At 46.1% G+C, this 13,559-nt stretch overlaps 1 protein-coding gene across 4 annotated transcripts in view; it reads right to left on the minus strand.

Annotated features, from left to right (window-relative positions):
- The window catches only part of LTBP2 (latent transforming growth factor beta binding protein 2), a 130,026-nt gene that overhangs the window by 44,099 nt on the left and 72,368 nt on the right, over positions 1–13,559 (minus strand). For all 4 annotated transcript variants that reach the window (XM_075129776.1, XM_075129775.1, XM_048854681.2 and 1 more), the window contains exon 9: positions 1,980–2,054. In XM_075129776.1, coding sequence (XP_074985877.1) covers positions 1,980–2,054 — 75 coding nt within the window. The remainder of the gene's footprint in view (positions 1–1,979; positions 2,055–13,559) is intronic.

The following is a 13,559-nucleotide window of genomic DNA, read 5'->3' on the forward strand; positions in this document are numbered from 1 at the left end:
AAGCAAAGGCAAGGAGGTGTCCTTGCAAAGGGAGCCAGGCGGTTTGCTTCTCTGCAGTGGGGGAGCAAAAGAGTGACCCATGCTGGCCTACTGGCCAGCCAGACAGAGCAGTGGCAGGAGAGCTCCCTGAGGTCCCCGCAACTCCAGCTTGGGCCCTGCTGCCATCTCTCATCAATGCTTTAACAAAACCCAAAGCTCAGTGGATCACTCAGCCTGTTGGCTCCCTCTCAGCTGGGCTCCACTCCTATAGACAAAGGCCTGGAGAACATCCAGGGGCTCTCATCCATCATCCCACTCCCTCTTCCATCTCTGCTGGGAAGGACCCCATGTTACCCATGGGATCCTTCTCCAACGTTCTATTAGCCAAATTGCTCTCTTTGCCTTTGAATTCAGGTCCTCGATTAGCACTGGGGTCCGAGACACACGTCCCATGGCCACAGCAAGGACATGGTAATGTAAGTATATGGCACCTCAAGGCACCAAGGCACTGCCAGGACAGTGTGTCTCCTGCCAGGCTCAGAAAGGTCCCTGGGGAGGCAGAGCACTCATGGCCACTTCTCTCTCTCTCCCAACATGTCCCCATGCCAGGAGCCACACAGGGGCCCAGCACAAAACCCTGACACTAGCCCTACACTGATTGTCACAGGGAATTGAGGCCACTGTTCTGGTGACCATTCTCCTCTAGGACACTGTGGTGAAGCTCTCAGGTGACTCATTACTTAACTCAGTCAGATGGAAAGTCCCTGCTAGAGGAGATGAGTCACTGGACTGCATGTCATGAGCTTGCCAGGGCAGGCCCAGACAGCATCCTCTAAGGGACACCTCATGGCTTATCAGGAATCATGACAATGTGACCAAGAAATTCTAGCTCCCAATCACTGCATGGAAAACTTTACGGTTGGAAAAATGTCAGATATTCCTCTAACAAGGAACAGGGAAAAAGCCGCCCTCCTGAGGTGGAGCAGATGAATGGGACAGACACAGGCATCCCCCCCGCCACCCTGTGTGGGGTACAGCGGACTCCTGGGGTGATTGGCCCACACATGGACACCCCCCAATGTGGGGCAGAGGAAACTCCAGGGTGAATGGCCCACATAAGATACTCCCCAATGGGGGCAGAGGGGACCTTGGGTTGAATGGCCCAGACACACACCCACTCACTCAATGGGGGCAGAGGGGACTCTGGGTTGAATGGCCCACACACACACACACACCCAATGTGGGACAGAAGGGACCCCTTGGGTGAGTGCTCCCCCCACCACACCACACCCCAATGTGGGGGCAGAGGGGACCCCTGGGGTGAATGGCCCAGACACACTCTCTACTCCCAATGTGGGGCAGAGGGGACCCCTGGGATGAATGGTCCAGACACAGCCACCCCCCGATGTGGGGCAGAGGACACTCTGGGGTTGAAAGGTGCATAGACGGGCCCCACCCTGGAGCAAGGCAGACTCTGAGGAGCCTGGCAGAGTATAAAGTTTATGTACTTGGTGCAGACAGATTTTCAAGCCAACTCACTTTCACCACTCCTCTCGAAAAACCCAAACAAACTCTCCCCCCCTTCCACCCCGCCACAATCACTGGTAACTTGCAGTTAAAGTTGCTTCAGGCTACAGGAAATATACAGATCTCCTGTTTTTAACACCACTAAGTACATGCTGAATTTAGAGATGCAAATCACTAGTGCATGCACATGCTGGGAGAATAGAGGTGGGTCTTGTGGGTTAGAGATAAGGTTGTTATCTGGGAAATTTGACTGGTTTTGCTGTGAAACAGCCTGAGCTGTCAGGGACATGCAATTTTTCTGTACAGTTAGTGGAATGTAGCTAGTTACTTTCACACTTTAAGGCCAGGGTTCTTTAACTGTAACGTTCCCAGTAGGTTGGTCCCAGGGCAGGAAGTGAACTCATTTTACACAGGAATGATCGTTACTCTACCTGATAAGGAGTCTGAGAAAGCGGTCAGAGTGGCATCCTTACCTTGACAGTGGCTCCGATTCAGCCTCTTGTATCCCTGAGGACACTCCACCTGTCTGTTTTCAATCACTGGATGAGCTAGAATGACAGCAAACAGTAAGCTTAGGGACCAGGGCTAAACTCCACAATCCCATCTTCTCTTTCTCTCTCCTTGACCTCAGTCTCTCCTTTACATCCACCAGCCTGTGAGCTTGGTATACTCTTGTCTCTGCCTTTTCTTCTTCTCCCACCTCCTCTGTCAATAAGTCCCCTGTCACTACCTCCACACCACTGGCTATGCACACCAGAAACTCAGCTCACACTCATACTACCGAATTGCTCAGCGGTGGTCCCACAGTGAAGCAGGAGATGCTCCTGACACACCTCAGAGCCCTCTCTTCCACAGCATCTGCTACTCCACTGGCCTTCTCTCCATCCCTACACTCAGTGTCTGCTGTTGGTGTGAGAGCTTTCACCTCTGCAGCTGCTGCCATCTGGAATTGCCTCCTGTACCATCAACTCCACCCTTTTTCAAATCTCCCTTTCAGATGTTTCTATCCCTTGCTTACTACTTTATTTTTTCCTCCCCCACCATTACTTCACAACCAGATGTTTCAATTTATTCACTATACAATGGACTGGATCCTGCAAGCCCTCTGAGCATGTACTGTCAATAACTTCAACAGCAGTTTTGCAAGTGAAGGGCCTGTCCAATGGTGCCCAATGCCCTTATTGTCTTTCGTTGATGATATAGTGCTTGGTGTTAAATCTATAAAGCAGTCTAGGCGACACAGTCTATATTAAAGGCACCTACAGCTCATGGTGATCAATGCATCAGAAATACATCACACAGATCAGGACAGATTTTCAAGAGTCCTCATGGCCGGACTTCCCACTGCTCAGCACAGAGATTAGGGCCAGATTTTCATAAGAATCTCAGCACCTCCTATGTGTGAGATTTATGGTTAGATTTTCCAAAGAATTCAACACGCAATATACTGGGCTCTTTTAAAGATCTGGTGATTTATTTTTGGCCTAAATGGAGACTGCACACTTCCGAAAGCCTGGCCCAAAGAGTCCATAAAACATACCGCACAGGATCAAGTTGGATTGTACCACACTAACCCACCACAGCCAGCCTCCTGGGGTGGGATGGGGAGCAGGATGGAGAATGGGAGTGGCCCAAGAGCAGCCGTTTCAGACACCCAACTTCACCATGTAGCGTTTCCAAGCATTAGTTGATCACTTCATAAGTTTGTCCTCCAACTGAGTGGTTAAACAATTCACCTTTAACACCTGCAGGCCATGGGCAGGGTTAGGAGTAAGGCTGCATGTGACAAAAGTCATGGCTCTGAAGTGGGTTTCACAACAAGCCGACAGGTAACATTTTCAAAAGTGCTCAAAGTGGCTTAGGAACCCAAATCCCATTGACTTTCAATGAAACATAGGTTCCCCAATGTCCAACTCCCCTTTTGAAAATGGGACTTGGACGCTTTCGAAAACATTTCTTCGGTCTTTGTCGCCCCAGCCGGCCTGCTGACAATCCAGACTCCCCCAGGAACTTTCCCAAACCAGGCTGTATGTGCAGCATGCTGGAGTCTGGATGGATTTTTACATGGCTTTAAATTATTATGAAATATTATCAGAATTATTTTACAATTTTTACTGTAAAATAAAGAGCAGTCAGTTGACGTTTCTCATACTTTCCCCATGATAAACAGCTTTAACAGTAATTCACATATTCTGGGCCATGCCTTTCCTTTTCAAAAGAAATCCTAACATAAGGACGTTGCCCATTTCTTACCACAACAACCAATCAGCCTTAGTTCTGACCTACGCCCTCAGTGTGACATGAGTTTTGCGTGGTCTGAAGCAGTCCCTACCTACCTCCATGGTGTCTGAGTATCCTCTGTGACCTTGGTCTCAGCCTATCTGGCTATCTCCCAGACTTCTATCAGTTGGTTTCCAAATTCAAGCAACTGTAAGGGTACTAGGATGCAAATTGGCTCCAATTCGCAGGTGCTTTGAGATCCTCAAGGAGGGAGGACTGCAATCTCCCTGCTTTGGGGGGAGCATGAATAGTAGTTTGATGCTGAGTCCCAAAGGGAAGGGCCCAATCTCTTCACACAGTCACCTCTCTGGAGCAATGTCATCACCCACAAAAAAACACCCCCATCAACAACCTTCCCTGAAGCAGGACCTGGTTATCACTAATGTCACATGCAAGGCTCTGACTCCTGCTGCTCCCCTAACACCTTCAGAGAGAGGCACAGGATCCTGTATGAAGAGTCATACATGCCAGGCTCATCCAGAGGGGGCACAAACCAGAGTTATGAACCTGGGCCTGTTGACACCACCTTCCAGTAAAATATGTCAACAATGTCACTCATGTTGGGCAACCACAGGTGAGTGAAATCTGCAAGTCAGAGATTAGACTGTCTAAGAAAATTAACAGAGTGCATACAACTCAATGATCACTCTCCCATCATGCCGTTCGGGGGCTAAGGTCAGCAGAAGGAAGGCCCTTACACACTGAGAAGTCTTGTCATCTACTGGGTAGAGCAGTGGGGACTGGGCATCAGGAGTCCACTTCTCTTCCCAGCTGTGTCCCTGAATCACTGTGTGACCTTGCAAAGGTTACTCTCCCTCTCTGATTCAGTTTCCCCATCAGTAACATAGAGATACCAGTAAAGCTATATTCTCAAGTTCTTTGACATCCTTTGATGGAAGGCATTATTGGAGTGCAAAGCATCACTGTTCTTATTATAAGGCTCAGGAAGCAAGAGACCAGGAAGGAAAAGTCACCAACAGCATCTTGTGTCTTCCCTGGACCTCGCAGAGTAAGAAGTGTAAAGAGAGGCATGACACAGACCATGCTGGAGCTTAGTGAGGGGCTTAGACCAGTCAGACTCAGGAGACATGCAAAGAACCCTTTTCACCCCAGGAGCATTCAAGCAGCAGGCTCAGCCCTATACGTGCCATCTCCTGCAGAGTTGGTCTCCATACAAAGCTGGCCTTTTAATGTATAGGAGCAGTAGATGCACTTGGGCACCCAGTGTGAATTTCATACAGCATGATGAGGGATTACTCCATCCGTCCTGGACACAAACATGCTGGCCGATCTCCCACTGATAAACAAATGTTTTTTTCCTTATGAAATAAGTTACTATTGGGTCTCAAGTGCGGATGTGCAAGCCACAGCCCCACCATCATTCACCCCCAATGAATCATAACGTTGCAGCCAGTGATTCATCATGTAAGTATATGGCCTAAGTGGAAACAGGAGGGTGGACAACCCATCAGGCCTAGGGTTCCCCACACATTTCTATTCTCATGCACATGCCTCTTGATCCTTATTGGGAAATTTACCTTAAAAACAGCCTCAGTATCCCAAGCAAATGTGTAGCACAATTAACAGGCAGCTCCTAGATACACCAACAACTCTAGTTAAGGAGCCTGCAACTCAGACCTGAGAAGGTGCCCCCAGACTGGCTGTGCTACAGGTCTGAAGATTCTCAGGGCAGAAAAATAGCAAAGAGCACCCAGACCAGGCCAGAGAGTGCCTGGATGATGGCCTGGCTGGGCAGATGAATTGCAACATTTTCTAGTTGCTTCCGCCGTTGACAAGTGCCAGCAAAGCAGCACAGTTACAACACCTGCAATCAGTCATTTCTCCACCTCTGCGATGTCTCGGGTCCTCTGCTTGGACTGTCCATGGGCACTTGACAAGGGAAATGGAAGGAATGACATAGGCCCCAAAGAGATGCTGAAATAACAGCTGAGGGGACATTTATTACCTTTTCCCCCTTTTTACAAGGAGCTCTCTGCTCTGGCTGCACATGATTTCCTGACTCACTCTTACTACACAGAATTTTAAATAGTGTCTTAAAATAGTTTGGTGGGTTTAAAAGTGGTCCATAACCTACATAATTAAGTCTCTCAATCTTTTTATAGGCGAGTACAATCCAGCCAACAAATTCCAAAGAGGCCCAATTCAGGTACCGTGTTTTGGAGTGAATGAAAGTTAACTTCAGGGAGTGGGAGGAGCTGGGGAGGGAGCCAGGCTGGGGTGGAGAGTGGTTAAAGGGGCACTTTGTCCTGGAAAGAGATTTTTGTGGAGTGACGGATTTTTTTCCCACGTATTGTGGAATATGTTTTGGAACAAGACGTGCGCGTAACAACTAAGTAACCATATGGCTGTATCCTGACACCCCTCATCTGCCCCGCTTCCTAGTCCCCCATCTAGCACTTGTAGCTCTTCCTTGTAGTATCAGGTCTGCAAGTTCTTCATGGCAGGGAACATGTCTGTCCATAGCGCCTGTGAGGCACCTAGCACATCATGGATGCCAAGAATAAATAAGGGACAAATCTGAGACAACCCACAAGGCAGTGGACTGTGAAAATGGCCATAAAAGGACCCTATTATGGGTGAAAAAAAAGCACAACAGCAAGTGCTATTCAGGGCTTGGGCAGAAGATCATCCTGGGTCCTACCTAACACTCTCTGAGGAAAGCCCTCAGCCACCCAGTTAAGGCAGCTTTAAGTCACCACAGGAGACTTAGTGCAGGGCAGGACTAAGCCTTTAGGAGGTTGATCCCCACTCCCCTCACTGAAGAGGAATTAGGGAAACTAATGGCAAGAGAACACAAAGCTAATTCACCAGTGGTAGTGACCCAAGTAGTGGAAGACACAATGAAGATGACTGGATGCGGAAGCTGCGGTATGTACATGATCCTGGAGGGGGTACCTGGAAAGAGTTTTGTCTGCTTGAAGTGCCGTCTGATAGAGCTGATGGAAGAAAAGATCAGAGGATTGGAGATGCAAGTGGAAAGTCTGGTTGAGTTTTGAAGGGGATTCGAGTAGATTATGGAGCAAAGACATGAGGCGGCTGAAGGGAAAAGCTCAGACTTGCAGATGGAAGCAGGACCGAAGAACTCTGAGGGGAGACTGCTAGGTGAAGAAAATGGACAGTGGAAGCATGTGTCTAAGAGAACCAGGCAGAGGAAAAGATGGGCTAGTGAAGGAGAAATAGAGCTCAAGAACAGGTTTGCAAAGTTGGAAAATGAAGAAGGGGCTCAGCAGATGGTCACTGAAGGGGGAAGGGCAAGGAAGAAAAGACGAGCGGCTAGTCCTATAGGAAAAGGGGAAGAGTCAATGGAGACTACACCAAATATGAGCCCCAGGAGGATACAGGATGGGTTGAAGAGGATTACAAGGGAGAATAGGAATAGAAAGAATTTGCAGCCAAAGGGAACAGGGGATAGACCAGAGAATCGCACCGTCACCAGGAAAAGTGATTGGGGACTTCTTACTGAGAAGGTTGGACAGGCCTGTAACCAGAGCTGATCCAGGGAACAGAAGGGTGTACTGTCTTCCAGCTGCTAAGATACGGGATGTGGACCTGAGGTTGAAGAGGATCCTAACAGGAGCGGGAAAGAATCCACGCATTGTCCTTCATGTGGGAACAAATGATACCGGTAGATTCTCACTGGAACATATCAAGGGAGACTATGCCAGGCTGGGGAAGACGCTTAAGGAAATCGAGGCTCAGGTGTTCTTCAGTGGGATTCTGCCTGTTCCTAGAGAAGGGCAACAAAGGTGTGACAAGATTATGACTATCAACAGATGGCTCAGGCAGTGGTGCTATAAGGAGGACTTTGGGATGTATGGCCACTGGGAGGCATTCATGGATAGAGGACAGTTCTCTCGGAATGGACTTCATCTGAGTAGGGAAGGAAATAGACTTCTAGGATGGAGGCTGGCACAACTGATTAAGAAAGCTTTAAACTAGGAATTTGGGGGAGATGGTTGGGAGATGTCCAGGTAATCGCCACGCTGGATTTTAACATTTAGAGGGAAGAAAACAAAGTAAGAAAGGATACAGCCGTGGGTAGGAGAATGGACATAAGGAGGAAGGGCAGTGTGGATACCAGTCTAATAGGTCATACTGGCTGAAGAATGTCCGTGCCTAATAGGGTACAGAATGTGAGCGAGTCCAAACAGCAAAAATTAAGATGTTTGTACACCAATGCAAGGAGCCTAGGAAAGAAAATGGAGGAACTAGAGCTACTGGTGCAGGAAGTGAAACCAAATATTATTGGGATAACAGAAACATGGTGGAATAGTAGTCATGACTGGACTACAGGTATTGAAGGGTATGTGCTGTTTAGGAAAGACAGAAATAAAGGTAAAGGTGGTGGAGTAGCATTGTATATCAATGATGAGGTAGAATGTAAAGAAATAAGAAGCACCGGAATGGATAAGACAGAGTCCCTCTGGGCAAAAAATCACACTGGGGAAGAAAACTATTAGAGCCTCCCCTGTGATAGTGCTTGGGGTGTGCTATAGACTGCCGGGATCTAATTTGGATATGGATAGAGCCCTCTTTAATGTTTCTAATGAAGTAAATACTAATGGAAACTGCGTGATCATGGGAGACTTTAACTTCCCAGATATAGACAGGAGGACAAGTACTAGTAACAATAATAGGGCTCAGATTTTCCTAGATGCGATAGCTGATGGATTCCTTCATCAAGTAGTTGCTGAACCGACAAGAGGGGATGCCATTTTAGATTTGATTTTGGTGAGTAGTGAGGACCTCATAGAAGAAATGGTTGTAGGGGACAACCTTGGTTCAAGTGATCATGAGCTAATTCAGTTCAAACTGAATGGAAGGATAAACAAAAATAAATCTGCGACTAGGGTTTTTGATTTCAAAAGGGATGACTTTCAAAAATTAAGGAAATTATTTAGGGAAGTGGATTGGACTGAAGAATTTATGGATCTAAAGGCAGAGGAGGCCTGGGATTACTTCAAGTCAAAGTTGCAGAAGCTATCAGAAGCCTGCATCTCAAGAAAGGAGAAAAAAATTCACAGGCAGGAGTTGTAGACCAAGCTGGATGAGCAAGCATCTCAGAAAGAAAAAGCAGAAAGCATACAGGGAGTGGAAAATGGGAGGGATCAGCAAGGAAAGCTACCTTATTGAGGTCAGAACATGTAGAGATAAAGTGAGAAAGGCTAAAAGTCAAGTAGAGTTGGACCTTGCAAAGGGAATTAAAATCAATAGTAAAAGGTTCTATAGCCATATAAATAAGAAGAAAACAAAGAAAGAAGAAGTGGGACCGCTAAACACTGAGGATGGAGTGGAGGATAAGGATAATTTAGGCATGGCCCAATATCTAAACAAATACTTTGCCTCAGTCTTTAATGAAGATCTTAGGGATAATGGTAGCATGACAAATGGGAATGAGGATATGGAGGTAGATATTACCATATCTGAGGTAGAAGCAAAACTTGAACAGCTTAATGGGACTAAATCAGGGGGCCCAGATAATCTTTATCCAAGAATATTAAAGGAATTGGCACCCGAAATTGCAAGCCCATTAGCAAGAATTTTTAATGAATCTGTAAACTCAGGGTTGTACCATATGACTGGAGAATTGCTAACATAGTTCCTATTTTTAAGAAAGGAAAAAAAAGTGATCCAGGTAACTACAGGCCTGTTAGTTTGACATCTGTAGTATGCAAGGTCTTGGAAAAAATTTTGAAGGAGAAAGTAGTTAAGGACATTGAGGTCAATGGTAAATGGGACAAAATACAACATGGTTTTACAAAAGGTAGATTGTGCCAAACCAACCTGATCCCCTTCTTTGAGAAAGTAATAGATTTTTTAGACAAAGGAAATGCAGTGGATCTAATTTACCTAGATTTCAGTAAGGCGTTTGATACGATGCCACATGGGGAATTATTAGTTAAATTGGAAAAGATGAGGATCAATATGAAAATTGAAAGGTGGATAAGGAATTGGTTAAAGGGGAGACTACAGCAGGTCATACTGAAAGGTGAACTGTCAGGCTGGAGGGAGGTTACCAGTGGAGTTCCTCAGGGATTGGTTTTGGGACCAATCTTATTTAATCTTTTTATTACTGACCTTGGCACAAAAAGTGGAAATGTGCTAATAAAGTCTGTGGATGATACAAAGCTGGGAGGTATTGCCAATTTAGAGAGAGACCGGGATATCATTCAGGAAGATTTGGATGACCTTGTAAACTGGAGTAATAGGATGAAATTTAATAGTGAGAAGTGTAAGGTCATGCATTTAGGGATTAATAACAAGAATTTCTGTTATAAACTAGGGACGCATTACTTGGAAGTAACAGAGGAGGAGAAGGACCTCGGAGTATTGGTCGATGACAGGATGACTATGAGCCACCAATGTGATATGGCCATGAAAAAAGCTAACGCGGTCTTGGGATGCATCAGGTGAGGTATTTCCAGTAGAGATAAGGAGGTGTTAGTACCATTATACAAGGCACTGGTGAGACCTCATCTGGAATACTGCGTGCAGTTCTGGTCTCCCATGTTTAAGAAGGATGAATTCAAACTGGAACAGGTACAGAGAAGGGCTACTAGGATGATCCGAGGAATGGAAAACCTATCTTATGAAAGGAGACTCAAGGAGCTTGGCTTGTTTAGCCTAACCAAAAGAAGGCTGAGGGGAGATATGATTGCTCTCTATAAATATATCAGAGGGATAAATACCGGAGAGGGAGAGGAATTATTTAAGCTCAGTACCAATGTGGACACAAGAACACATGGATATAAACTGGTCATCGGGAAGTTTAGACTTGAAATTAGAGGAAGGTTTCTAACCATCAGAGGAGTGAAGTTCTGGAACAGCCTTCCAAGGGAAGCAGTGGGGGCAAAAGACCTATCTGGCTTCAAGATTAAACTCGGTAAGTTTATGGAGGAGATGGATAACATGATTTTGGCAATTAATTGATCTTTAACTATTCATGGTAAATAGGCCCAATGGCCTGTGATGGGATGTTAGATGGAGTGGGATCTGAGTTACTACAGAGAATTCTTTCCTAGGTATCTGGCTGGTGAATCTTGCTCACATGCTCAGGGTTCAGCTGATCACCATATTTGGGGTCGGGAGGGAATTTTCCTCCAGGGCAGATTGGAAGAGACCCTGCGGGTTTTTCACCTTCCTCTGCAACATGGGGCATGGGTCACTTGCTGGAGGATTCTCTGCACTTTGAAATCTTTAAACCATGATTTGAGGACTTCAATAGCTCAGTCATAGGTGAGAGGTTTATTGCAGGAGCGGGTGGGTGAGATTCTGTGGCCTGCATTGTGCAGGAGGTCAGACTAGATAATCATAATTGTCCCTTCTGACCTTAATATCTATGAGTCTATAAGCCTGTGACAGACACAGGGGAGACAGTAACCTACCTCCCCAGCCACGTGACATCACTGGTAAGGCCAGGGACACCCTTTGGGAGGCAGAGATGCACTCTGTGCCAGCAAGTCTGGGCTGCAGCCAGAACTAAAGACTAAGTAGAAGCTCATCCACCTCCCCACCAGTTCAGCACTAAAAAGTAACCAGAGATGCTCAAAGAATATAAGTGTTAGTGATGCTGGGAGTGTGGCCACTGCAGGATGCTGAGGCTGGGGGTGTAGCATTGAAAGTGTGAGGGTGGGGGCAGGGTCACTGAGGTTGAAGTTACAACACTTTAAAAAAACCATTCTCTGCCCCACCCTACCCACTGGGATTGGAACCGTTAAAGAGATTCCAGGCCAGTCCCACTGCCTAGTCCATATACTGGGGGCTGACTGCAGGACACAATAGTGCCTGGAGAGACATCTGTCAGCCCTGGCACAATTGTGATAGCAAACACACAAATGTCACAGCATTGTAACACGGAAGCACTCCAACAGGGAGCAAGGTGTTCCTGCAATCAGACGATGATGGAACATGAATAGAGAGTGAGGCTCAACTTCTTCTCCAAAAGGCCTTTACAGAGACATAGACCACACCCAGCACCATCAGCCAGACACTGCTGGGGAGAAAGACTCCATTCTGAAGACAATAAATAGGCTGAAAGATACTGAAAGTCATGGAGTCTTGTACCCTCTTAGCACCAGTGTGACTCTTATCTGCAGTGGGCAGATTGCTGTTGCTCATTAATGAAGCAAGTTAATGGTCAGACTCTAGACCAGTGGTTCCCAAACTTTAACAACCTGTGAACCCCTTTCACTAAAATGTCAAGTCTCACAAACACCCTCCTAAAAATGAATATTTCCAGGGATTTTCTCCTTTCATCACAGAATCATAGAATATCAGGGTTGGAAGGGACCTCAGGAGGTCATCTAGTCCAACCCCATGCTCAAAGCAGAACCAATCCCCAACTAAATCATCCCAGCCAGGGCTTTGTCAAGCCTGACCTTAAATACCACTAAGGAAGAAGATTCCACCACCTCCCTAGGTAACCCATTCCAGTGCTTCACCACCCTCCTAGTGAAAAAGTTTTTCCTAATATCCAATCTAAACCACCCCCACTGCAACTTGAGATCATTACTCCTTGTTCTGTCATCTGCTACCACTGAGAACAGTCTAGATCCATCCTCTTTGGAACCCCCTTTCAGGTAGTTGATAGCAGCTATCAAATTCCCCCTCATTCTTCTCTTCTGCAGACTAAACAGTCCCAGTTCCCTCAGCCTCTCCTCATAAGTCATATGCTCCAGCCCCCTTATTATTTTTGTTGCCTTCCGCTGGACTCTTTCCAATTTTTCCACATCCTTCTTGTAGTGTGGGGCCCAAAACTGGACACACTACTCCAGATGCGGCCTCACCAATGCCGAATAGAGGGGAATGATCACGCCCCTCAATCTGCTGGCAATGCTCCTACTTATACAGCCCAAAATCCCGTTAGCCTTCTTGGCAACAAGGGCACACTGTTGACTCATATCCAGCTTTTCATCCACTGTAACCCCTAGATCCTTTTCTGCAGAACTGCTGCCTAGCCATTTGGTCCCTAGTCTGTAGCAGTGCATGAGATTCTTCTGTCCTAAGTGCAGGACTCTGCACTTGTCCTTGATGAACCTCATCAGATTTCTTTTGGCCCAATCCTCTAATTTGTTTAGGTCCCTCTGTATCCTATCCCTACCCTTCAGCATATCTACCCTCCTCCCAGTTTAGTGTCATCTGCAAACTTGCTGAGGGTGCAGTCCACGCCATCCTCCAGATCATTAATGAAGATATTGAACAAAACCGGCCCTAGGACCGACCCTTGGGGCACTCCGCTAGATACCAGCTGCCAACTAGACATGGAGCCATTGATCACTTTACCTGAGTATAAATTATAAAAGCAGTGATCTTGGAAATATAAATTTTTTATGACATGCTTGTTACACACTATTTATTATTAATTATTTATCATTACAGTATTTTTATTACATTATGAAAATGGCAACACTCTTCCAAGATCTCACTTTCGTAGCTTGTATCACTTTGAATAAGCCTATTATAAGACAAGGCTCCTATGTTTCATCAAGGAGTATCAGATGTGAAACAGCATGAAGGTATTTAAGAAGCCAACTCAGAGAGTTCCTCCTACACCGGCATTCAGGTCTTGAACAGCCCAGGCAAACAACGCACGTTACAACAAAGCTTAAACCTGTTCTTCATAATAATTTAAAAAACAATACTAGCTGCCTATTTAATTTTAAAAACAGCAACAAATATCCGCCTCCCTTTCCATTTCTTATAAGGAGTCTTGAAGTTTAAATCTCCTCAGTGTGGTAGAAATGCTTGCTTTG

This window comes from Caretta caretta, chromosome 6 (assembly GCF_965140235.1).
Source record: "Caretta caretta isolate rCarCar2 chromosome 6, rCarCar1.hap1, whole genome shotgun sequence".
NCBI lineage: Eukaryota > Metazoa > Chordata > Testudines > Cheloniidae > Caretta > Caretta caretta.